The sequence below is a fragment of the Notamacropus eugenii genome, chromosome 1 (genome assembly GCF_028372415.1).
Source record: "Notamacropus eugenii isolate mMacEug1 chromosome 1, mMacEug1.pri_v2, whole genome shotgun sequence".
Taxonomy (NCBI): domain Eukaryota; kingdom Metazoa; phylum Chordata; class Mammalia; order Diprotodontia; family Macropodidae; genus Notamacropus; species Notamacropus eugenii.
This window is the reverse complement of record NC_092872.1, coordinates 236688528-236714758: the sequence shown is the minus strand read 5'-3', so window position 1 is coordinate 236714758 and position 26231 is coordinate 236688528. Positions and strand designations below refer to the sequence as shown.

Sequence of the window (26231 nt, the reverse complement as noted above, 5' to 3'; positions counted from 1 at the left end):
GTAGAAATTGTTCTACTTTGTTCATAGCCATCAGCAGGAATGATTTGTACTGGATGACAAAATAAGGTTGAGATTGGTTTAAATTTGCATTTGAGTAATGTCAGCTCTTGGGAACCTCTGGCCCCCTACTCTATTCCGACTAGCAGTTTCTAACCACTCTCTTCTTCCCCTTCGTCCCCTCTACTCCTGGGAATCTTTACTCTGAGCAGAAGTTTCTTACTGGCCCCAAGAAGACACCTCCCCTCCCCATACTCATTGGTTTCTAATTACCCCTATTCTTGGATAGATAATGGCAAGGATACTTCTGCAACACTCCCTTCCTGCAGTTCCACTGTTCAGCTATATGCCCTGCTAACATTTCCCACAACTATACCCTATAAGAATCCCCTTTTTCCCTCCCTTCCCAGGCACCCCTGTCTGAGTAAGGCAGCATTGTCCCAAATTACTATCCTTCAACCCTGAATAAATGCCTCACTTTATTTCCTGATCGTCTAGTTGGTCTGGGTTTTTTATACAAGTTGATGGTATGTTGCCCTATAGGGATCTTCCATATTTATTCTGTGGTGTCTTCTCCATGAAATCTTTCCTGAGCTATCCCATCAGCTGAAAGTGGTTTTTGCTTCCTATAATTTCTCATAACAATTTATTTTGTCATTACTTTATTCTTTGCCATTATTGTATTCTCTCTTGTATCTGTCTTTTGTTTACAACTGTTTTCTTCCTAACCACCAATCAATGAGCTTTGTTAAGAACCTACTGTGTACTAGGCAGGGGTAGCTAGATGGACTAGATGATACCAGTGCTAGAGTCAGAAAGTTTTGTTGTCATTGTTTACCTGAGTTCAAATCCTGCCTCAGACACTTACTAGCTGTGTGACCCTGGGCAAGTCATTTAACCTCTGTTTACCTTAATTTATTGGAGAAAGAGATGGAAAACCACTATGGTATCTTTGCAAAGAAAACTCTGTGGACAGTGTGGTCCATGAGGGCATTACTGAACAACAATATGTACTAGACAGGGCTCTAGACAGTGAAGACACAAGTAGGAGAAATGAAATAATCCCTACTCACAAGAAACTCGTGTTCTAATGGAAGAAACAAGTATGTGTAAATATACAGCATAAAGAAAAAGTACCATGTAAATATAAAGTTAATTGGAGTTTGGGAAGAATGACGCTAGCATCTGTAAAGACTGGCTTCAGGAAGCTTTGATGTAGAAATGGCGCTTGTGCCAATATCTCAATGGAAGAGTGAGACAGTGTAGGGTGAAGGGCAGGAGATGGTGCATTTCAGACATGTGGGATGGACCCCAAGTATAAAGTCTGGAGAGATGGAAGACATGGCCAAGTAGACTGGATTTAAGGGTGTGGGAGGGAAAGTCATGTCCAGTGAGATCAGAAAGATAGCCTGCAAGTCTCTGAGGGCAAGGTGTAGATCTATATTATTTCAACATTGTAGCCCCAGTTATTGTTGCTAAAGTATGCATATCTCCCATCAGGCACAGGGTTCTAGTCACAGGTATTCAGGCTTAGCAGCAGCTGGTCCACAATGGGAACCCAGTCAAAGTTCTTTGCACTCACATGGGTGCTAGCTCCTCAGCTCCTCTGGCCTAAGCTATAAATTTGGATTCACTCAAAGAATTGGATTCACTTGAGTACTTAGAGGGCCACATGTGACCTCAAGACCAAAGGTTTCCCACCCTTTAGGCCTAGCCTCTAGCTTGGCACGTGATAGGAACTTTATGAGTTTGAACAAAAAGAATTGAAGCCAGGAAGGAGCAGTTAGCATAATATAAATAAAAAGAAAATATAGATATGGAATCAGGCAGCCCCCTTCAATGCCTACACCATTCTCAGGAGATTCCTCTCACACACACACACAAACACACAAATCCTAGGGCAGCTTTAGGCTCTCGTAGCTTAATGTTTGGGGCAGTTAGGTGTTACAGTGGATAGAGCACTGGGCCTGGAGTCAGGAAGACCTGAATTTAAATTTGACCTCTGATACTTACTAGCTGTGTGAACCTGGGCAAGTCACTTAGACCTGTTTGCTTCAGTATACTCATTCATAAAATGTGCTGGAAAAGAAAATGACAAACCATTTCAGTGTCTTTGCTAAGAAACCCCAGATGAGGTCATGAAGAGTTGGACATGATTGAAAAACAACTGAACTGAAGCTTAATGTAGGAAAATAAGAAACTTTTCAGAATATAGGTTTGAGGGTAGAGGGGAACAATTCAGACTTACCAAATGAGGGTCCTCACCCATTGTGCACTCATAGTTCTTACCTGGAACCTTACCCTTTGTGGTTTGAGAACTACCTCACTTCTTATCTTAAAGTATGTAGACAGAGCATTGGCTGTCCTGGCTTCCATGTTTTGTATGTGTGACTATGAACGTATTTTGGTGTCTGTGTGTGGTCACCTAGAACTAGACCCTTGTGCAGCCCTGATAGTCAGCAAATATTTTTTAAGTCCCTACTATGTGCAAGACTGTGGGCTACCTACTTTGTGGTTCTGGTTAGTCTCTCTGCATAACTAACAACAGCTTCTTTTCTGAATTTCAAGTAGAGGAAGAGTGAGTTTGTTTGAAGACGTTTATTGAGCATTACCTGTGACAGAACACTTGACTGGGGAATCCTGTGTCTAGGGAAATGGTGCTTCAAGTGGGAAAATGGATTGGTGAATCAAGGAAGAGCTTTCCTTCCTTCTGTTCTTCCCTCATTCCCACAAACACATGGACTTGGAACTGGAGGTGCCCTGCAAGCAGCCCCTCCCTACCTCATTTGGGATCAGGGCAGGGGACTTTGAGGCTTGATAAGGTAGAAGGGAGCTGCTCATAGCTCCTCAGTCTCTCCATCCAGGGGAATCCCAACATCCACATTATAGTCAACAGGTTCCCCAGAGCTCAGCCAGGGGACAGGAGTGCGATTGAAAGAAGGCCTGTTGGAGAGACTGTTGCTATAGAGAACCAAGGGTTCATTTAACAAAGGTCCCAAGTCTAACTTGGGCATCTGGAAAGTCATGCGTTTGGAAGCTTTCTCATATCCACCATAAGGCATCGCTGTCCTGGAAAAAGGATAAGTCACATGCTTCAGAACAAGAATCCTCAGCCTGGGGTACAGAGAGCTGTTTCCAAAAGATAACACCACCCCCTCCCCAGAAGCCAAATCCCTGTCCTTTTGAGAGCCCCTTTGTTCTGTACCCATTCTGTCTTTCCCCCCCCCCCCTTCCTTACTCCTTTGCCCCTAGTCCCCACCTGTTGAAAGATTTGTAGTGGGGAAGGTCAGCTTTGGCTCCATAGGCCAACAGATCGATGCCAAGTTCCACTTTCTGCTGGGGATCAACACCCATAGCTCGATCCCATGGGGAGATGTAGGTTTTAAACACAGTGACATGTTTCCCATCTTTACCCAAATGGTCTCCTATGAGCAGAGGGGTATAGGAGTCAGGATGGAGATGGAGAGAAAAGAGAATAAACATATTAGTTCAACAGGGAACTTGAACCAATAAGATTAAATGCCTTAGCTCTACCCTGAAGGAGCTGAAAGCCAAGGAACAAAAAATATCAATACCCTGGGGACTGACTGGAGGCACCTGGGTCTTAATGGGAGGCTGGGCCCAAGGCAGACAGAAAGAGAAGTTTGTTTATGTGACTAAACCTGAGAGCCAGAAAGACAGCTTTAGACAAGGCTCCCAAGAATCTTTGCCCATAGGCAGTAGCTCCACACTTTCACATATGCCCAGGTCCACCCAAATAGCTAGGCCCATACTGTTTCCTTAATTGTATTTTATCTCTAGCACTTAGTGCTGTCCTGATGCAGAACAAACACTTGTTGAGTGATGCTTGTGCACTCTAGGGGGTAGAGGTTAAGAGAGTAGCTATGCTTTGTAGTCTAAAGAGCTTGATCTAAGAGATGAACTACTTACCTGTCCCAGTCACGCTGTCACCTTCTCTGCCGTCCCCTCCCCCACCAGCCTGGCTCCCAGGGCCTCCTCTGCCCCCTGACCCAGGCCCAGAGCCCTGGTGATGCTCATGTTGGCTAGAACCATATGGTCCGGCAGAACCGCTGCCCCCCATCTGGCCCCTGCCACCTCCTCCTCCTCCTCCATAGGAGAATCCTTGACCATCTGTGCCCAGTTGCCCCCCCACTGTGGGGAGGAACTTCTGGAAACGATCCTAAAAAGAGAGGAAGAGGACATGAGGTGAAGAGGTAATAATGAGACCAAGGGAAAGGAGATAATCAAAGATGTTTGCCACTTAGAGTACTTCCACTCTCCAGAGACAACACCTTCCTAACATATATAATAGACAACCTGAGTGGTGGGACCAGAAGCACATCTCCCCAGGTCCTCTCCTTTACATCTTAGTGCCGAGGAGTAAGCTCATCACTGTCTTTCCCATTCCCCAGTCTCCCACTGAGGCAGAGAAGCCTTGGACACCTGTCAACTCAGCTATAATTAGAGAAATAAAAATGGCCCAGTGGACTAGGAATGCTACAAAGGACTGAAGTTTCCATGGGGAGGTGGCTGGGAAGGGTCCCATTTCCACCACCACCACCCCCCATTACATCCAACAAGAGCAGAGTGATACCCCTAATACCTTTCTTCCCCTCAGGAATGATGAATCAGCCTGGGTTGTGACAGTAGCTGTTAGGATCTCCCTGACAGTGAAACCATAGCTAAGGCCAAAGAGAGGATGACCAAAAGGACAACACGTATTCCAGCCAAAAGGCCTAAAAGTAACTGAAAGCCAGCTCCTTCAGGAGGATCTCAGGACCTTCCCCATGAACTATGAACTGCATCCTACCCCCCCCCTACTCCCCCACCTCCTGCCCCCTCACTCTCCACTGCAGTGTCATAAGATCCCAAGCTGGAAGAAGTACTTTTTGGCTCCCTTCAGTTAGACCTGAACAGCTTAATGACTTCATTGTGCCAGGCCCCTTGCCACAGAGGGGTGGATGGATGATGGCAGCTCTATCCCTGCCCCTCTATGGCCATCTGCTCCCATTCTACAAGGAAGGCTGTAAAAGGCATCTTGCTTCTCAGCTAAAATACATCTCTCCAACTTCTTGGGCATAGGACATGAGCCTGGAGGAAGGGAATCTAAAAGGGAGAGCTTCTCCAAAGTTCCCAAATCTGGAATTGTTCAGGGTAAAGGGCAGCAACAAGACAGAAGTGTTTTCTTTCCTTTCCCTCCCCAACACTAACATAGATTATTCCCCTTCCTAGATGAGGTAGGACTCTGACCCATACTCGCCTGTGGCTTACCATGGAGCTGTTGGAAAAGACTTAGGACTTAAGGCTAAAGTGGCTCTGGATTTAGGGTTCACCATAGAACTGCTGTTGCAGACACTGGGATCTGAGGTTCATGACATAGCTGTTTGGGCTTGGGAGATTTGAAGAGTATACACAGCTCACCATTGAGTTGTCCGTGAAGACATCAGGGTTGTTTTCATAGATGAATTTCTCAACCCGCAGCTGCCGGAGCTTAAACATCTTGGAACCACGGTTAGTGAGCAATGACAGTTCCTCCAGCATCACATCCCTTGGGACACTTATCTTCTTGCCCAGGTTCAAGCCTGAACTGTCTTGCCCACCTTGGGGAGAAGAGGGAGAAGGGGAGGGAAAATGAAGCAAGTGCAGGCTCTCTTTTGGAGGTATTAAGCAGTCCTGCAGGCTTTCAGTTCAACTCAACAAGAGAAAAGCATATACCCTAGTCCCTAATCTCAGCACATTTAGGGAAGTAGAGAGTATTTAATGGCAGGGCAGAATCTTCCCTGTGTTAGGAGTGAGCTTTTATTCCCAGACTTCAAACTAGGAAAAAAGGGGTACAAAGGAGAGAATAACTGGGTGAGAGACATGAGAAAGCTAGAGGCTCAAAGGGAGAATATGGAGATGGGGGAAGGATAGCGCTTAGAGGATAATACAGAATAGAGGGTGGAAGAAGGGAAGAATGAATTTTGCAACTAATCTGCCTGCCATCCATGAATAATACTACCAGGGTACCCACCCAGTCAGTCCAACTATGAGTGATTCTAAGAAGAATTAACTTCCTAGAGACATAATGCCTTAGAGAGCTTTTTTCAGAATGAAACAGAAGGGATGGAGAATGACCATCCTTAAAGACTAGGCCTCCCATACCAAGAAAATCCCGGCCCTGACCCCCATATAAGACTTATGATACTGCTCACGGGTGGTGTGCCTACCTGTGTATCTGTCTGGGATTGAGGAAGAGGGAGTGATTGTTTGTTTGTTTGTGTGTGTGTGTGTGTGTGTGTGTGTGTGTGTGTGTGTGTGTGTGTGTGTGTGTGTAAAAGGCTCATATGGAGGCATTTCTGGCCTACCTCCAGTGAGCTCCATGATGAGTTTGCTGGGTTTCCGCCTCTTGTTTGGGGCTGGAGTTCCTGAGAGTGGCATTACGGAAGGTTTTCAGGTCAACCTGCTGGTAAGTTTAGAGAATGGACAGATAAGAGTAAGCCCTTATAACCATCTCTATCCTCATTTAAAAAAGCTTCTTTCTTTTTCTTTTCTCATTATGTAGGTACTCTATACCTTGTTTCTTCCCCCACTTCCCACCCACCCGACCCAGAGTTCCAGGGGTAACCCCAGCTGGCATAGGAAAATATGAAAAAGTCATGACATTAGACAGACTCCATTGCCTTGGTGTGATTCCAAATTCTGAGTTAGGACTAGAGCTAATGATAGGTCACTCTAAAGGGTCAAGAAAGTGCCTGAGAGGGCTGGAATCTGAGGCCCATTCTGCCAAGGCAAAGAGGTTTCTGCCTGCCAAAAATATTTCCTATGGAGAGAAGGAATTGTCAATTCTCTCTGCTGGTTGTCCTTTGGCCTTAAGAGACAATATAACTCCCTTCTCCCAACACTCCAGCTCCCCTTACCCTCACACTAGGGGTCTCCCCTCAAGGGATCCCTAACTCTCAGTAGTTCAGTAATCTCAAAGGAGCAGAAAACTAAATGAGGAGCTTGGCTCTGTGTAGAAGTCACTGTAATTGGATCTGGGAGTAGAGTGGGAGATGAGTTGGAAGGAACATCTGCCTCCAGCTCTACTCTGGGCACAGGCCCCAGTCCCTCCCAGACAGAAATGGCAATTCAGCACAATCTTTCTGCTTCTGCTCAGTCCATTCCCCCCACCCCCAACTCCACCCCAGCTACAGCTTTTATATAATTGCAAGGGCTAGCCACCTAGTCAGGTTAAAGTTAAAGCCTTTTGATGAACTCATCCTCACCTCCTTGAACCCCCTCTCCTAGTTCCTCATTTCCACTTAGTTCCAGACTTCCTGAGCCCCTTTCCCTTTTTTCCAGTGCCCTTCCCCCATCTCTTTGGCCTAGCCAACCCCCTCCCCAAAGCTGTCCAGCCTGCATCCTTCATTCCCTGCTCCCTAAACTCCCTGGCTAGTCTTCCAATCTTCTTGATGATCCTTACTTTATACATTCTCCACCCATGCCCTCCTCCACCACAGGACAGCTGAGCCAAGAGGGTGAGGGGGCACTCACCAAGGGTCACAGCTGCAGACACAGACACAGGACCAGTTCGAATGGGAGCTTCAGACCTTCAGGCTGAACAGGTTGGGAGTTTGTGGTTGGAGCCGGTATGCTTAGAGTCTCCCCCAGGGGTCCAGTTGCTGTGGAGAGCTGAGCAGCTCTGACCTGAGAACCTGAGCTGGGCCGGTGTGGGAGTGGTGGAGGGGGGGGGGGGGTTATTAATAGAGATGATGAGTGAGAGCAGCTCAGATGGCATTGGGGAATACTGAGACCCTGGCCTAAGACCCCGCCCTCCAGGAGCAGAGAGGACACTCGGACTCAAGCAACTGAGCTGCCTGAGCTATATTCATGATGGATCTGAGCCCCATTTGTGCATCTCCCTCTCCCCTATTATCGCAGACAAAGACCTAAAAAGCATCCAGGACAAAGAAGCCCCTAGGGGTGAAGTGAAGGGGAAGGGAGAGAAGAGATATTTAAGTCTTATTATGGAGAAGAAGATAGGGAAGACATCAGTGGCTCCATCGGGGAGCTGAGGGGAAGTGGAGGAGAGGGGTGAGGTGTGCAGAGGGAACCTGGAAAGGTCAGTGAGAAAAAGAAAGGGGATTTCATTGTGACTGAAATCTGATGTTCTGAACACCCAGAAAGTACTTCTGGTTGGCAAGGGAGGAACAGGCCTCACCTTTAAGTAGATTCTTCTGTCCCAGGGGTCCCCTGAATGAACCTCAGACAGGCCACCAGGGCTTGTGGGGTCCAGCTCCTTCCACCCTCTTCTTTTACAACCTGTACCTTCTTTCTTTCTCCTGTCTAACCTCTGCTCCAGAGTTTCCAGTAGCTTTTTCAAGAGAGGGCAGGTGGATTCTTGGCCTCCAGCTCTTGTAAGCCAATGTTTGTTTTTGTGAGTCCTGAGTCTCGAGCTCAAAAGTTTTGGATGACAAAGTCCATGAAATACCTTCAGGTTCTCCAGCCCTGCCAGCTTTCTTTGGGTCTCCCCAGCTTTCAGGTTCTTTCACCGAACTTCCATTCTTCTTTTTTTTTTTTTTGCCTGGGACTCTTTATCTCACCCAGGGTAGAAGTGCCACAGCCTGTGGTGAGCTGACCCCACTGCAGACCAGGCTGGAAACTTTGATTTCAAGTTCTGACCTGGGTGGGTTCAGCCCTAGTGGCTCAGGGGAGCTCACCATCCTGGGTCCAGTTTAGCTTGGGCACTTTAGCCCCACTACCATTCAGAATTCCTGAGTTCAAGTGATTCACCAACCCTGGGAGCCACACTGCCCAGAAGCCCTGCCTGCCAAGACTTTTCAATCTTAAGACAGATGTCCATATTGTTATTGTTACTATCACCCTGATCCAGCTAATGATCTGATTTTAAGAACCCCTTTAAGAGAATTCTATTTGTATCCTCCTCAAACCCTGAACTTCACCTATACCTGCCCCAGCACTTATTACATGTGGATCTGGGATCTATCTCTCAACACTCCTTTTGTTCGTGTCCCTGACCCTTTCCTCACTGAGCTTTAGCTACTTTAGGGAATGGTTCCCTAAATCCCAGAACACCTCCCACCACCCTGAGGTCTGCATTTTTGGGGTGCTACCCAAATTGGCCTGGGTCCCTACTACTTGTTATTTACCTTCTGTCCTCATTCCTGCCCACTTACTCTGATTCAAAATAAGTTTTAAAAAAATCAGTAAATACTGGTTTCTGTGATTGATTAGAACCACCTGGTGAGATGGGAGCACCCATATGCTCTCCTGCCTAAACCTTAGGTTTCTATGGGAATTTTTACGATTCCTGTGGGGCTTTCATGGAGTCTTGGGCCGATTGGTGGCACAAGCATGCCCTCTACTGACAGGATAGGAAATGTGACACTCTCCCTTCCTAAAAACCGTCTGTCCCCCCTCCCCTACAAAAGTGGTGATTTTTTTCTTTATGGCCAGTCTTGGGCTTTCTTCACTATCACTGGCCCCATCCCAAGATTCTCAGTGACAAACAAGTATAGGGACAACAAACAGGACCTGTCGTCTCAAAGATCTCTCAGTTCTACCTAAAGAGCAGATTCTCTGCTGTGGAGCACTTGAGAGAAATGGAGAAAATGTATGTGTATGTAGATAAATATGTTTGCATGTATGTATATATGTATACGTGTGTTACTGGGAGATGATGGAGAAAAGCAAAAAAAGGTCCAAGCAGAATGAATAAGAAGAGGGACATGGGGGAGAATAGGGAAGAGGAGGTGGATGGATGGGGAAAGCAGAGAATGAACAGGAGCCAAGGGGAGCCGCAGAACAAGCAGAGAAGAGGATGTTGTGTAGAAACTGAGGACAAAGGCATGATTGAGAGGCGAGGTAACTAATAAGATGTAGGATACAGGTTTATTACTGTGCACAAATCAAAGTAGAGTGACTCACACCTGAGACATAAGGGAAACAACTTAAAAACCAAGCAGCAGAAGTGATTGGGGGAGGAGTGCATCCCATATTCTGCTCCCCTTGCTCTTAACCCCTCACCCCCACTCCTGGCTCAGCAATCAGGGTCTAAAGCCCAAAGCAGGGAAATGGGGACCTAAATTCTATGGGAATAGGAAGGGCTAGGAGACTGTGGTTCTAGATATTTTCCTGCCCCCACCTGGGTGCTCATAGTGCCAGAAGGAGGGATACAGACTGAAGGACAGACACAAAGGAAGCAGCACGGGCTCTGAGGGCCTTCTCCCCACTTATTGGAGGCAGCTAGGTGATACAATGGATAGAATGCTACACCTGGAGTCAGGATGACTCGAGTTCCAATTCAGCTCAGACACTTACTAGCTGTATGACCTGGGACAAGTCACTTAACTTCTATTCACCTCATTTTTCTCATCTTTAAAATGGGTATAATAATAGCACCTCCCTTCCAGGGTCCTTGTGAGGCTCAAATGAGATATTTGTAAAGCATTTAGCATAGTGCCTGACACACCTGACACATTGTAAGTGATATACAAATGTTAGCTATTATGATTATTGTACTTCACTGATATACACTCTACTGTCATCCCTCCCTGACTCTGCTCTAACAACTCCTGTCCCTAAAGTTCAGTCATACAACCCCTCTCCTGCACAGTCTGTCTTTACCCACTTTCATTCTGACAACACCCATTCTCACACCCCCACACTTTGCCTCACTCTGGCCTAGTCACTCCAGCTTCTCTTTTGCCCCCATTTTCTGTTCCAAGTGCCATGTTCTAAGACAGTAGCCCCTTAATGACTTAGATCCATGAGACTGAGAAGCCAATGATTCATCCCTCCTTAAAGGAAGTTTTCCATTCTTCACAACCCACTACTCAGGTTAACTTAGCATAGGCCTTTGGAGATTCCCACCCTCCTCCCATCCTAAGGAATCTGTCTTCATTCCAAACAAACTTAAGTCTGTCCTTTCATCATCCTCAAAGTTGCCCTGGTTCATCAGTTTCTCTACTCCCATACCCAACTCTTTACCCACCCTACCCCCCAGTAGCAAGAGTGGTTGACTGAGATCTAAGGAAGACTAGAAAAAGTTTTAGGGATTAGAAATCATCTCAACAGGAATTCCATTAAGATACCCCCATTTCCAAAAAATGTGTCTCTCAGTTTTGTGGGGTACTATACAGATCACCTGAGAGATAAGTGAATGATCTCTCAGCTTTTCTTTAACAGAAAGGCTTTTTTTCTATACATGACCTTAGCAGAGCTGTGGGTAGAGCCCAGGTTGGAACTCACCTCCCTATTCCTCCTTACCTTTGGTAAACACAAAGCACACGTGTCTAGGTGTGAGCCAGGTTTGGAGAAGAGGAGAAAGGAGAGGCCTAGAACACCTGCCAGGCAGCAGGTTCCTTCTCTCATCAGTTACCCAGGCCTAAGGCTACAAGAGCAGTGCCTTCTCTTTGCATTTGGGTTCAGTCAACTTACTACATGCAGGCCAACAGAGAAAAGCAAAGCATCAAAGGAGAGAAACAAAAATAGAGGGGCACAATAACAGAATGAATAGGGAGAAAAAGGCAGTGAGAGGAACAAAGACACACAAGTTGAGAAACAGACCAAAAAAGAGTCAAGAGATAGAGCAGAGAAAGCTGGACAGACAAAAAGTACCAGGAAAGGAAGGACTAAGCCTGCCCTGGCAGGGGAACTTTCTCCAGGTATCTAGAAAAGAGGGTTTGGGGTGGCAGAAATAACTCTGAGACCTTGCTAGGTACTCCATTTTCTGGCTCCCTTGGCTGTTCCCAATTCACTGATGGCCTGCTCCAGGTCTCCATACGTGTGCCTGCAATCCAGAGCTGGCAGCTGAGAACCGGGGTCTGGCCACCTGGAAGTTGCAGGAACCAGGGGAGGCCCCGAGAGCTCGAGGAGACTCTAGAGTTGGAGCTGGGCTAGGGGCATGAATTGGAGCTGGGGGTATTTCTACTCTCCAGATGGGCTCATCCAGTGAAGTGGCGGCTCTAGGAGTGAGCACAGTTGGGGCCAAGGGCTCAGAAGTGGGTTGGGGAGCTGGGGTAGAGAATCGACGTATCTCATGAACTCGAGCGGTCTTAGAAGACCCTGGGGGAATAGGGCTAGGGGTTGGAGGAATCTCATCAAAGCAGAACATGGCAGCTTTGAGTTGGTATGGCTGGTGCCTCATGAAGTCGATGGCTTTGATGCCTGGCTTTGTGGTTGTTCGGGGTCCCTGAGGCTGCGTTCGGCTGGGAAGGGTTCTGGCAGCCAGTGGGAAAAATGGAGAAAGCAGTGGATTGTAGGCAATGGGAGGTGGGGCGCGGATATTGGGGGAGTATTTCCATGAAGGAGGCAATGAAGGGGTAGGAGAGGGGCTTCGGGGTTGGGAGCTAAAGATTGTACTACGACCAGGACCAGGACCAGGTGTGGTTTCCACTACATACCTATCTACCCGGCTCTGCCTCTTTGCAAATAGCTCTCCACCTCGACCCTGTAGTCTAGGTGGTTCAGGGAGGACCCTTGTGGAGGGAACAGTCCCATTCACTAGACCATCAGGAAGACCCCGGGGTGCAGGCTTGGGTGCCACAGGGGGTGGGGTCTTAGGTGCCGCAGGAGGTGGGGTCTTAGGTGTCACAGGGGGTGGGGTCTTGAAACTTCGGCCACCTGTAGGCTGCATGAAGTTGCAGGCTTCAGCCCCTAGACTCAGGGCATCCTCTTCAGGACCAGACTCAGTCCCTCCTGGCCTAGGTTTCTCATCCAAGTTCTGTACCAATGACAGCAGCTCAGGGTTGGGTGAATTTTTTTTCTCTTCATTCCCCCCACGGAACATTTGTTTACGCCCTCCTCGGCGCCGTGCCTCCTGCAGGATGCCTGTGCGGGGAGCAGGCACAGATATTCTCTGCTCCCGGGTACTGGGAGCCTCAGGGGCAGCATTACTTGAATTGGATGTCATGGGGAGTCCAGTTGGCCTCAGGGGAGAAGACAGGAAGATGGAAGCAGTGGAGGTCATAGCAGCCGTGGGGTGAGAGGCCTGAGAGTCAGGGGGACCTCCAGGTGTAATGGACCTATTTGGGGCAGGAATATATAAGGAGGTGGTAGCTGTCACTGGGCCTGAGGAACATGAGGCATTGGTGGAGATGGAGAGTGGTATGTTACCAGGATCCTTTGGGGTGGAGAAGCTGGGGGTAAGGCTGGGACCTTGGGGTGGTGACAAGAATGGGGGAAGAACAGGACTGGGACTCCTGAGACTTTCATTTGCCTTCTTTGGGGCAAGGGGACGGAAAACAACGGAAGTGGTTACTGGGCGCTGCCCTTGGAATCCTGGAGTGAATGGTCTTGCTGAACGGTTGAAAATGCCTGTGGCTGGGAAAGGGGCTAAAGAAATGGGACTGGTAGCAGGGGGTGGCATTGGACTGGGGGGTAACAAGGCTACCTCTGGGGGGGTGCTCTGGGGCCGTGGGGGTGGAGGGCCCCTCCCATTCATCAGGGCTGGGGGGGTGTCATTAGGTTGTTCCAGGGAGCTAGAGGCTGCCCGCTGCCGTTGCTGCTCAAAAAGCCGTGCCCCTCTCCCTGAAGCTTCACTGAGGCCACCCCCTGGCCCTGGTCCTGGCCCTTCTGCTGTGCCTGAACCTGAGCGGGCCAGTTCCATGTCCAGATAGGGGCTATCCCAGTCTGGCTGGTTAGTGAGGCTTCGGGCATCTGAGAAGGTCTCCTCCTCCAGCTCAGACTCACTGGTCGGGGGGATGCCGTCTTCCTCCTCCTCCCCTCCTGCCCCTGATCCCTCTCCTGCTGCAGCCCCAAAGCTGACCAGGGTGTACTTCTTGGCCCGTTGCCTCCTCTTCTTAAACATAAGCACTCCCTTGGAGTGAGGATTGGGTGCAGCTGTCAGCAGGGATGCGATTGTCCGGCATTTGGTCTTGGCCTCTTTTATGTTCTTCTCTTGAACACTCTCTGTGCGCTGGAGTTCTGAAGGAAACGAAGGTATGAGAATGGTCAGTGGACCCTCCAAGAAGTCCTGTTCCCCACTGCAGACTGCTGAGCCCCGTGGGTTTTTCCTGCCTCAGTCAGCCTCCTCTTTTCTTTCCTCTCTGCCCTCCAGCCTTACAAGCCACGTTGCCCATCTGGTGTCTCCTGCCTAAAGAAAAACCCATTTTCATATTCTTCCTATGTCCCATATCCAAAGGCCACACACAATCCATGTGTAGAAGGGCTAAGGTAGGGTCCTGCTAGGGGCCGAAGGTGAAACCAAGGGCAACTGGAGTGAAGACAAGATCTAGCTCGCCTAACTGACAAACCTCCCACCAATGGTTGATCTTTGCCCTCTTCCCAGTCCCTTTGTCTCTGCTCCTCTAGTTAGCTCCCTCCCTGCCCCCAACATTCCTAACCCTTCCCTGGCCTCCATTTTTGACTCTGGTGGCACCTCTCACAGGCAGATAAAACAAGGATCAAAGAGACAAAGAAGATAAGAGAGGGCACTCTCCTCCTCCAGAGGGGCCATGTAAGAAGGGAGCTGTCTCCTGTTACTCAACATGACTAAATTCAACCGAACAAGAATTTACAAATTGGCTATTGTGCCTCCTAGTTACAAGTGCTGTTACGCTCACACATACACATTCCCTTTATACACATTCTCCGTGTCCCTCTCCTGTAGGGAGAGAGGTCTCTCTGTATCCAGCTAACACTTTATGAAGTTTAGCATAACCCCTCAAACTCCATACCCATGCTACTCACAATGATGTGGGTTGTTGATTCTTCAGTCACCAGTTGAATTCCACCCTCACCCTCTAATCAGCTCGGAGGTGAAGGTGGTGATGGCATGAAAGACATTGTCCTCCTGGGCCAGAGCTGCCCTGAAGCTACAGCTCCAGGAGGGAATGTGAACAAAAGGGAACACACAGCTGCTGTGCCTTCTCAGCACCATGGGGCAGGGCGGGGCCAGCAGATGAGGAAGGCATCCATCTGATGCCCAAGTTCAGCCCATGACCCGCCTAGGATTTAGATACTCCCTATTCCTGGGTCCCCAGCTCATCTCCCCCAATTCTTGGGCCCTTAGTATCCTTGCACTCAAGTTACCAAGCCACCTCATTGTCAGGGCCCTAGCCCAATCCATAAAACACATCACAAATTCTTGACATGTAAATATATATACATTCCCACTCTGGGCTCTCATCCTTATATGTTTTCTCTGTTCACATGGAACATACAAAGACACATATGCTTAAATATAAGAGCTCTCAAATGTGTTCTCACTCTTGTCAAATTCACACATTCACAAATACCACCTGCTGTTCACCTGCTATCTCACGTGTCTATATTACAAAGGTATGCCCATAAACACTTTCTATGATGTGAACATCAATCTACTTCTTGAAAAGGGAGGCAGCACCAGCTTGTTATTCAGGGAAAGGGAAAGGAGAACAGGAAAGATGAGGGAGGGAAGAGATGTGACTTTTCCCTTAGACCTTCCACCCCTGGTTCCCCATGGTACCCTACCATCCCAGTCCCTAGGCATCCTTTCTATGTGGGCGGGTGATACCTGCATAGGGTTGGTCCCGCCGCTCAGATTCAGAGCCTGAGGCCTTGTCCCAGCTGGATTGGCTGAGGGGCTCCTGGCTGAGAGGTTTGAAGGTCTCCATGCTGATCGAGGCACCGTTGTTTGGAGCAGGCCCAAGCCTTCCCCAACACCTTTTAAAGCCTCTTTGTCTTGGCCTCAGAGCTGGCAGCTGAGTGAGCTCATTGGGCTATTTTTGGCCCTCAATCCCCCTCCCCTAACCCCACCCCACCACAAGTTCTGCTATGATGGACATAGGCATCTGCCTACCTCCCATCAAACAATGAATTTCTTGGGCCAGCAGCAAGAGAACTGCCTGTTTAAAAATATCCCTGGCCTATAGACTAATATATGAGGAGTTGAGGGGCAAGGGGGAAGAGATGGAGGATAGGAGACAAAGATAAGAATTTCAGCAAGGGTGGAATACTAGGCATGAATCCCTATGCGAGATGGGGGAGTCTTTTTATACAGTTTAGAATGGGATCTGAGACTATCTCTAACTCATGGTGCTCTGTCTGCTTAAACCCCAAACTGATGTTCTGCAGTCCTGAAATCTGGAGTTAGGATGGTGGCTAGGGAGGAAGTTAGGGGGTTGGAGGACCTTTTGAGGCTTTTGGCATGCCAGGGAAGTCCTGGGGGTGGTACTCTTAGACCCTGTTCTATAGTTCACACCAAAAATAGCAAAGAGCCTGAGATAAGTGGTACTTACTGGCCTCCTCTGCACAGAGCCACATTCTTGCCAGAAATAAAGAGTTGGAGACCTGTCTTTAGCCTTCCCTATTAACCAGACCTCTCATGATTTCACCCTAGTTTCACAGTCTCCACCATTTCTAACTCTACTTACAAATTCTCCTGACTCCTCCTCCCAACTTTCTTTACCAGCTCTGATATCGTACCTACAAATAACCCTGACGTTTTCTAACATGACCTCCAAATACTTCCCATGTCTATCTGCCCTGTTCTGCCAAACATCTCTGCATCTGTTCATACTCCCTTCTCTCTTTCCTCAGCGTCCCTTTCTGGCCCCTGAGTTGATCCAGCTGAGCCTTCTCACTATTCTGAATCAAGAAGGGGAAAAAAATCCACCCAATGGGGGGAGCATGGAAATGGTCATTGTTCCCTTTTATCACTACCACTTTCCTTGCCTGTGGCCTCAGAATAAATTCAAGGGAAAAGCCTAAAATGTGGACTGAAGAGAGATTTGGGTTCCAAGCTTCGAGGAAGGGTATCAGTCACTCACTGGCTTGCTTGGCTTTCTGGGCATAACTGGTGGTGAGATCCTCAGCCACTGGGTGAGGCACAGGCCCCACCATGGGGATGAGATGAGGTCCAGGGCGGAGTGGGCCATGAGGTAACAACAGAGCTTCAGCTGGAGGAGGTTGAATAGATGCTCCATCTTCCCAGGATGGAGAGCTCACACGGCTGCCTCCCAGAGCTGGAGACTCCAGAGAGGCTGGCGCGGGCTCTGCAGGGCTGTCGGATAAAGAGACCTCTTCTGGTGGGGCCCCTGGAGGTGAGGGCCTGGTGGGACCTCGGCGACGGGGTCGACGGGGCTTTTCCTGGGTGGCAGAGCCATCTACATCACTGTCTGTTTCCCCATAATATGCCTCACTGTCTGGGGGTGATCGCAGGCTTCCAGGCTGTAGAGGCTGAGGGGCTGCAGCCCCAGGGGGCTCAGGACTCAATGGGGATGAAGGAGACAGCACCCGAAGCTCACCAGGGGATGGAGAACGCACAGGCACTACATCTCCTACCCTGTGAATAGGAGAGACGCATGTAGTGTTGGGTCATAAGACGTAGATTGGATAAAGATGGGAAAATGAGCAGAGACTGGTCAAAGTGCAGAAAACAGGCTTAGAACATAAGGATAGGTCTAGCAGGGGTGGGGGATGATGAGGACAACACAAGAAAAGAGGCTCAGGGAGAAAAAGCGTGAAACAGGAAGATGTGGTGAGATATGGGCAGAAGGAGACTGAGAAGACAGATTGGGAAAGAAGTGGGCCAGGCTTGACAGAATCACCAACACTCACACAACATGCCCTAGTCACGTACCTATGACCCTTCTCCCAGCCCCAACATTCACATTGTCACACACACACACACACACACATACCAGCCATAAATACCCACACAAATGAGAATTTAGGAAGCTGAGAATGGCTTGAGCAATGAGAAAGAGTCCAGAATTAGAGAAAGGTATGAGAACTGTTCTGGGCAGAAGGGCCATGGATCAAGGAGGAATAAGGTATACCTACCTTCGCACGGTAAGGATGAGCTGGGCCCCTGAAGCATCGATGAGGTTCATGGCACTGGCATGGGAAAGACCAGTGCAAGCTTCCCCATTGATGGACAGTAGCTGGTCCTGTTCTCTAAGCCCTGCTCGGCCTGCCTGACTTCTCCTTCGTATCTGAGGGAATAGAATTCAGACCAATGTAGAAAGAGACGGTATAAAATAAGGAACACACATAGGGAGGAACTCCCAGTTAAGGGCGAGGGCAGGAAACATCACAAGTTTTATACTACTGAGCAGACAGAAGCAGAGGTTGTAGAGGGAAGGGAATGGGACAGAATCAGGGGATGAACCACTGTATTCAGGGAAGAAATCAGAATTTTGCATGAGAGAAAAAGTTTGAGAATGCTATAAAGAGGAGTTAGACCTTCCCTACAAGGCTGTTTTCCATGAATTGTACCCACATTGACCAGTAACTCCTGAGTTCAAATCCTGACTCTGCTGCCTACTACTTGTTCAACTTTGGACAAGTCACATCTCTCAGCCTCAGTTTCCACACCTGTAAAACAAAGGTAGTTGAACTAGAGTAGGGGTGAGGAACCTGTAGCCTTGAAGTCACATGTGGCCCTCTAGGTTCTCAAGTGTAGCCCTTTGAATCCAAACTGCACAGAACAAATCCCCTTAATAACAGGATTTATTCTGTAAAACTCTAGTTACAAGAGGATCACTTTAAATCTATGGTCCTATGATCCTCTCTGGTCCCCAGGGTCCTAAAATATCTACATACACAGGGGAGATACCCCCATGGCAACAACCAAATCTCAGAGAGTACTGGAGGATTATGTGTGCAGAATGCTATCCTCTGAACAGGCCAGGATTCCTTTCTTCCCCACTTCTCTATGAGTTAGTTCAGCCTAGAGCTCTCTCTAAATCTGTACAATATGTGAACCTGGCAAGATTAGTCAGGTGAGCAGGTCAGCATAAGTCCCTGTCCAACCGCCTGAAGCTTCAGGTATATGTATATGGGGCTGAAGTAGGGGACAGACTTTGCAGACCAAAGTCTGGGTGCCAGACTTTAGGGTCTAACACCTATGGAGTCCCACAGAGCTAAGGCAGAACCTACCTTCCATTCTATACCCAGGACTGTGTCCAGAAGCTCTTGTATGAAGTCAGGTGTTCAGATCTACCTCCCTTCACCCAGATGTGGAGCACATAGCAGTTCCCCCCCCCCCATAACCCTTTCTTTCCTTGTAGCCTTCCATGAATATCCCCAGATCCCCCACTTAGATTCCCCTTCCTTACCTCTGTCCCCTCACCAGGGGGTCTTCCTTACCTTGGACACCTGCAAAGGTTTCCTCTGCTCAGCACCCCCTTGTAGTCGGAAGCCCCAGGGAGCTCCCCCTGACAGCGTGACCTGAACCTCTTCCTCAGCACCCATTACTTAGCTCAGCCTGTGGCCCTTGCCTTTTAGAGACCGTCCCAAGAAAAAAAGTTGAGGGGTTAGAACCCCTGTCCTTCCCGTCTGTCTGTCTTGCTACTGCTACCAACCTCTAGGCCTTTCCTACCCCTCCCCCCAGTTGGGTGGCTTATCCCTTGGCTCAGTATTGCCCAGGACATATGTCCCGTCAATCGGAGCTGTGCTCAAAATAGTTGTTGGCTCACCCCCGCCCCAACTCCTCAGGCTGTGCCACTCCAGGGGCTAATTTTAATCAAAGCTCTTTGCCCTCCCATGTTCCCCATGTGTCTTCTGCTTAGGGCTCACAATCCCTACCCCCCAGGCCCTACTGTGATACTAACTCCTCTAGTCATGTTTCTTTCTTTGCTGATTGGTGGGCCAGCTGACAATGCTCCTTCATAGATGCAAATAATAACAGCTATTCCGAGGGCCCTAATGCCACAGCCAGATTGGTATTAGAAATGTCCATCTACTCCCAACCCTTTGGACAACTATCCAGAATCTCCAGGAGAGACTTGTTGCTCACAACATGACATCTACTATTTTGCTACTACTGTTACTACTGCTGCTGCTGCTGCTCCTACTGCTGGGGTGTAAGAGGTGTTCAGGAGGACTAGCACCTCTGGTGTAAGGGCTTACTGAGCCATTTTCAGGGCTGCTCGTCCACCTCTGGTGTCCCCCTGATTCACTCAATTTTCATCTGTGGCTCCAAGAATTGGTAACATTTAAAGTGGTCACACCTCATTCAAACCATCTCAACAGACAGGCTAAACCAGGCTGAGGGGAACTGACAGGCTTCAAACTCGTTGGTGAGTGAGTGGGGTGTCTACTGCAAACATGTGAAGACTTCCCCGGGTGGAGTGAGCAGAAGAGAACAATTTATTCCAGCTGCCATGAAGGTGATTGAAGCAGGTGCTGTGGAGCAATTAGAGCTTGGTCAGGCATTGAAGATGCCAAAAGTCATTCACTGCATCCTGTCAGTCATCCTGTTTTTTGTCTTGTCATTGGATTTCTATGATTCTGGGAAAGAGAGTGAGGCTGATGCGTCATGTAGCTTAGCCTCACTAAAATCCAGTTCAAGAATAAGTCATGACAGCACCTGTGATGTCCCTGGTTCTCTTCAAAAACAGAGGGCAAACAAGTGCTGCTGCTGCTACTGCTGCTGCTGCTGCTGCTTCTACTGCTACTACTACTACTGCTACCGCTGCTACTGCTACTGCTGCTGCTGCTGCTGCTACTGCTGCTGCTGCCCCCACTATATATATCAAGCAACCATGCTGACGGCATTACAAATATGACCTTATTTGATCGTTGCTTAATAAATTTTTATTGACTGACAATGTAACTTAACTGATTAGCATTCTGGCAAAATTATTTCCTATTCCAATAAGGCTTGAATATTAGCCTCTCAAATGGTTGTATTCAAATTGTACTCAAATGCCGTTAATAGCTAGCATTTAGAATTGCTTTACAGTTTGCAAAGCATTTTGATCCCCTTAACTGCCCTGTAAAGTCGATGCTATTATTATCCATATTTTACAAATAAGGAAACAGAGGCTGAAAAAGGTTAAGTGACTTGACCAGGGTCACACAACTAGCAAGTATTTGTGGCAAGATTTGATTTAGAGGACTTTTTTTATATGATTTTTTGAAAGCTTGGATCTCTTCCTTAGAAAACCACTTCCTATACCCTTTTTCAATTAGGGAATGACTTGTCCTCATATAAATTTGAATCGTTTTCCTCTTTCTACCAAACCACAGTGCCTCAGTAAAGGATATGGGTGTGGCAAATGTAATGCTGGAATAGAATTAAAAAGTAACAAGTATGACTACTCTACACTTCCTTATCCTCCCCTCTCTTCTCTACTTTTCTCTGTGAACAAAATGTATTTCTGGATTAAAATGTGTTTGTGTGTTCTTCCCTTCTTTAGCCAGCTCAGATAAAGGTGAGGTTCAAGTGTAGCCTGCTCCCTTCACCTCTTTCCTCTTTGTATAGTCTTCTACTTGTCTACCCTAATGTAATTATCTCCACTACCCCCTCCCCCAGTGTAATACCTTCCCCTTTCCTTTCCTTATTTTTTTTAAGATCATTAAAACATATTAAAACTACTGCCTGGACCTCTGTTTTATTAGTCTCTCTTGATGATGCCTGATGATGATAAAATTCCAAGAGGATATATATCATTTCCCCATTTTAGAATGTAAATAATTTAACCTTGCTTAAGTCCCTTAACATTGGTCACTCATATTTACTTTTTTCTTAATGTTTCTCTTATTTTCTGTGTTTGTATTTCAAAGTTTCTACCCCATTGTGGTCTTTTCATCAGGAATCCTTGGAAGTCCTCTATTTCATTAAAGATCCATTTTACCCCTTAGGATTATACTCAGTTTTTCTGGGGAAGTTATTCTTGGTTATAAGCCTATATCTTTTTCCTTCTGGAATATTGTATTACAAGTTTTCCACTTTTTAAAGTTGTGGCTGCTAAATTGTGTATTATCTTTACTATGGCTCCTCAGTACTTGAATGCTTTCTTCCTGGCCACTTGCAGTATTTTTACTTTGATTTGGTAGCTCTGGATTTTGATTATAATGTTCCTGGAAGTTTCCATTTACAGGTTTCTTTCAGGGGATGAATAATGGATTTTTTCTACTTCCACTTTATCTTTTGCTTCTAAGGGATCTAGGTAATTTTCTTTTATACTTTCTTGAACTATAAAGTCTCAGCTCTTTTTCTTTGTTAGTGATAGTTTTCAAGTAGTCCACTGATTATTAAATTATCTCTCTTAGATATGTTTTCTAGGTTAGTTGTTTTTATTATGAGATATCTTAGACTTCCTTCTATTTTTCAGTCTTTTTTTTTTTACTTTGTTTTGATATTTCTTGTTATGATGAGTCATTAATTTCTACTCGATCCATTCTAATTTTCAGGGAGTCTATTACTTGGGAAACATTCTGTACCTCTTGCACTAAGTTATTATTTCTCTTTCAAAGTTTTTCATAGCTCTAAGTTCTTTTTTTTTTTTACCCATCCCTTCCCTTATTCCCATCTCCTCCATTTTCTTGTAGGGCAAGACAGATTTCTATACCTCATTACCTGTATTTCTTATTTTCCAGTTGCATGTAAAAACAATTTTTAATACTTGTTTTGAAAACTTTGAGTTCCAACTTCTCTCCCTTCCTCCCTCCCCACCTATCCCCACCGAGAAGACAAGCAATTCAATATAGGTTATACATATGTAGTTATGCAAAAGACTTCCATAAAAGTCATGTTGTGAAACACTAACTATATTTCCCCCTATCCTATCCTGCCCCCCATTTATTCTATTCTCTCTTTTGATCTTGTCCTTCCCCAAAAGTGTTTACTTCTAATTACTCCCTCCTCCCATTTGCCCTCCCTCTTATCATCCTCCCCTCACCCCTCTTATCCCTTTCTCCCCTGCTTTTCTGTAGTGTAAGATAGATTTTCATAGCTCTAAGTTCTTTTCCAATTTTTTTCTTGAACTCTTATTTCATTCATAAAATCATTGTAACTCTTTTAAAAAAACCCCAAACTCTTGCTTCATCTCTTCCACGAATTCTAGTTGAGTTTGTGCCCAAGCTTGTGTTTTTCTTTGAGGCTTTGCTTGTAAATGATTTGGAGTCATTCTACGTATTAAGTCTCTTTCTCCAATGTAGACTTCACATGGCTGCCAAAGTGATGCCATTCCTAAAGTACAGGTCTGACCTGTCATTTCTTTATTCAAGAAATTTCTTTGGCTCCCCACTGCTTTTATGATAAAATGTAAACTTGAGTATTTGACATTTAGATCCCTTCATAATCTAGTTCCAATCTATTTTTCCAGGTACTCATACTCCAGCTAAAAGGGTCTACATACTGTTTTTCCTACATGACATCCCAAATCCACCTCCAGGTCTATGGACCATGCCTAAAATGCTCTTCTTGGACCTTGTAGCCTTTTTTGAAGTTCAGTTTAAGTGTCTTTAAGAGTTCCTTCCTGATTCCCAAACTTGTCGGTAACTCTCTTACCTCCAAAATACTTAGTGTGTGTGCGTGGGTTTATGTGTCTATATGCATATATGTACACAAACACACACATATGCATGCACATACATACACATATACGTATGAAATAAATATATCACATAATCTTGAGCTATTCTCCCAACCCCTCCTCTGAAACTAGGCACACAATAGTCACTAAATAAATGCTTGTTTGCTTGATGTAGCTACTGTCCAGCTGTCCCTTCAATGCTTGGGGTCCCCAGAAAAGGAGAGTTTCCATTAAAGAAGATTGGCTAAAGTGTTCTTATAATCAATAGTCAAGGAATTTTACATTAGGCTGCTAAATTTTTTTTATATATTTATATTATCTATTTGTCTTATGCTAGCTATGTTTCATGGGCCTCAGTTCACTTATTTGGAAAAATGAAACAACAACAGCATTTATATTACCTACCTCACAAGGTTGTTGTGAGGAAAGTGCTTGTAAATTGTAAAGGGTTATAAAAATGTGTTTCTTTAATGGATCAGTGATAAGAGATTCTCTCCACCAGTGCAGATCACAACCCATGCACACTTTAAATCATCCACGATTTTTGTTCCTGATCTCTTTTAAATTCCTGCAAAATGAAATTCATGTTGTATAGTAGAAATACCATTACATCCAGAGTAAGACAGAACCTGGGATTGATCTTCAACTTTAACTTACTAGATATGTAATAAGCAATTCACTAATGTTTTAAGTCAGTTTCCTCACCTTTAAGATGGGAAAAATAATACCTAAAGTACCTCCCACCCATAGGGTTATAATGAAGATAAAACCTATATATAGTTCTTTGTAAAATTTAAAAGTGCTATATGAGTATCAACTATTAGAATTATCTTCTATGGAGGAGCTATCCACTGTGCTAGAAGCCTTCTGCTATAACCTACCTCTGCAAGCCACTACAAAATTACAGATGCTCCAAGTTAGAAGGCACCTCAGATACTACCTACTCCAACTTACATTTGTACAGAAATCCTCTCTACACTATCAAGAAGGGTTCACCTAGTCTTTTTAAAACCTCTAGTAAGAAAGAATTCACTACCTCCTGAGGCAACCAATTCTACCTCATTTTGGATAACTCCAAACATTAGGAAAATATTTTTTACAGAGAACTTAAATCTGCTTTGTAACTTCTGTCTACTGCTCCTACATCTGTCCTCTGTGGCAAAGTAGAACAGTAAATCCCTCTCCCACATACAGTCCTTCAAATACATGAAGACAAATAACATGGCAGCTAAGTAAAAAAACACTGTGCTGGGAGTTAAGAATATTGGATGTAAAATCTGAGCTCAGACATATACCCAGCTGTGTCAACTTGGGCAAGTTGCTTAAACTCCAGTTTCCTCATCTGTAAAATGGGGACCATAATAGCACTTACCTCAAAGAGGTGTTGGAGCCTCAAATGAAATAGTTCAGTGCTTGCAAACCTTAAAACACTGCATACTATATATGTTATGATGATGACAATGGTGATGTCTCCACCAGTTTTTCTTCTCCAGGCTATATATTCCAACTGATTCTTCCAACTGATCATATTGTCTCTAAAGCTAGAGGATCTTTATTGTGTTTATTTGGTTACTCTTCGTTTTGACAAGGTCATTCTTGTATTGTGCTTTCTAGAACTCAACACAATACTCCAAATTAGTAGAAATCTGGGCAGGGTATGACAGCATTAACATCTCCCTAGTCCTAGGCTTTAGTCCTCACTTAACACGTGGTATCCAAAATCATGTCTCTGTACATTGTACTTTGAATCTCCTACAATTTTGATTCTTTGGCGATTATACGCCCAGTGTCTTGCAGCACCACTGGGAGAATACTGTGGGACATAAAAAATATTGCTCGTACTTATTATATGTTCTCATCTTTTTTTTATGGAGATAAGACAGAAATTATTATTATTCCTGAGAAATATTTTTTATCTTTGTCAGTGGAGTTCAACTAGAAACTGTCCTGGAACAAGTCACTATCCTGTCATTTTCTTTTTATGTTCAGTGTAAAATTGTTTCTTTCTGTAATGGAATAAAAGTAATTACAATGTATCCTTCTGTAGACTTGCTGAAAGCATCTTCGGCTCTGTATTTTGAAAGCTTTTTATTCCATGCAGTTTGGAGATTATGCATGAAGACTGAGTGTGATTTATAGCTATCAAAAACTTCTTCTCAGATTGTATGGGCCATGTTTTAGCACTAGTGAACAAGAGTCTGATTTGGGATAATGCTCCAGTTTCAGGACAGTTTGCTGGTTTAGTTCTCAGGGATACGTTGAGGGGTTTGGGCTACGCCAGCTCACGAGAGACGGCAAGTTTCTCTGATGTGTAACTGTAGCCACCAGGTCTCGTCTTGTTAGTCTTTGTAGCTGGTAGTCGCAGTTTCTCTTGTTTTCCTTATTATCAGGGTCACGGATGCCATCAGCAGCACCAGCAGCGCGTCCCCAAAACATGAGTTCTTCAGAATCGGGGACAGTACATCCCATTTCAGATAGGAATTCCCTGACAGGAGAGTCCGTAGTTAGCTAATCTACGGGCTCTTTCTATGTGCCCATAAGCGTACTAGGTCTCTGGGATGTGGTTAGGAAAGGGAGGGGTGCCTGTCCTCGAAGAGCTTCTATTCTACATACAACGTGTTTCTGCACGCATCCAAGCAACCAACAGGGGGCGCTGCCGCGTAGGCTTGGGCTCGGCCAAAGAAAGCCTCCGCGGGGTATGGGGGTCGGGCCTCCACGCTGAAGTCCCCGGCGCCAGAGTCTCCCTGGGTTCGGGGGTGGGGGGGTGAGAGGTCATGAAGACGTCACAGGAGCGCTAACGGGGCGTCCATCTCAGCTGCCGAGTCTACCGCCGGCGAAGCTTAGACTTTAGGTCCGTGGAGGGGGCGGTGCTAGGGGAAGGGGCGGGATGTCACGGCCCTGACACAACATCATCGCAAGAGGCGGAAACACGTCAGAAACAGCAAAGCTTCCTCCGCCGCCGCCATGACAGGGAGGCGGCAGCGGCGGTGTCCGCGCAGGCGC

General features: G+C 46.3%; 2 protein-coding genes across 9 annotated transcripts; both read right to left on the bottom strand.

Annotated features, from left to right (window-relative positions):
* Positions 1 to 2580: 2580 nt before the first annotated feature.
* On the bottom strand, positions 2581 to 9748 carry MYOZ1 (myozenin 1). Of its 3 annotated transcripts, none has more exons than XM_072628189.1 (6): positions 7513 to 9748; positions 6345 to 6442; positions 5419 to 5597; positions 3928 to 4177; positions 3257 to 3422; positions 2581 to 3066 (listed from the first exon to the last, which is right to left on the bottom strand). In XM_072628189.1, the coding sequence occupies exons 2-6, from the start codon at positions 6415 to 6417 to the stop codon at positions 2835 to 2837; spliced, it is 900 nt and encodes a 299-aa protein (XP_072484290.1). In that variant the 5' UTR covers positions 6418 to 6442; positions 7513 to 9748; the 3' UTR covers positions 2581 to 2834. The 3 variants fall into 3 exon arrangements, with proteins under 3 accessions (XP_072484290.1, XP_072484291.1, XP_072484292.1); XM_072628190.1 differs by having other exon boundaries at positions 6345 to 6439; XM_072628191.1 differs by lacking the exon at positions 7513 to 9748 and adding an exon at positions 6897 to 7007.
* Positions 9749 to 9851: 103 nt separating this feature from the next.
* SYNPO2L (synaptopodin 2 like) lies at positions 9852 to 26146 on the bottom strand. Of its 6 annotated transcripts, none has more exons than XM_072628143.1 (5): positions 24601 to 24731; positions 23634 to 23796; positions 17746 to 17897; positions 16731 to 17245; positions 9852 to 13905 (listed from the first exon to the last, which is right to left on the bottom strand). In XM_072628143.1, exons 2-5 carry the CDS (start codon positions 23745 to 23747, stop codon positions 11735 to 11737), a joined length of 2952 nt encoding a protein of 983 aa, XP_072484244.1. In that variant the 5' UTR covers positions 23748 to 23796; positions 24601 to 24731; the 3' UTR covers positions 9852 to 11734. The 6 variants fall into 6 exon arrangements, with proteins under 6 accessions (XP_072484244.1, XP_072484245.1, XP_072484243.1 ...); XM_072628144.1 differs by lacking the exon at positions 24601 to 24731 and adding an exon at positions 19054 to 20091 and having other exon boundaries at positions 23634 to 23723; XM_072628142.1 differs by lacking the exon at positions 23634 to 23796 and having other exon boundaries at positions 24601 to 26146.
* Positions 26147 to 26231: the final 85 nt, after the last annotated feature.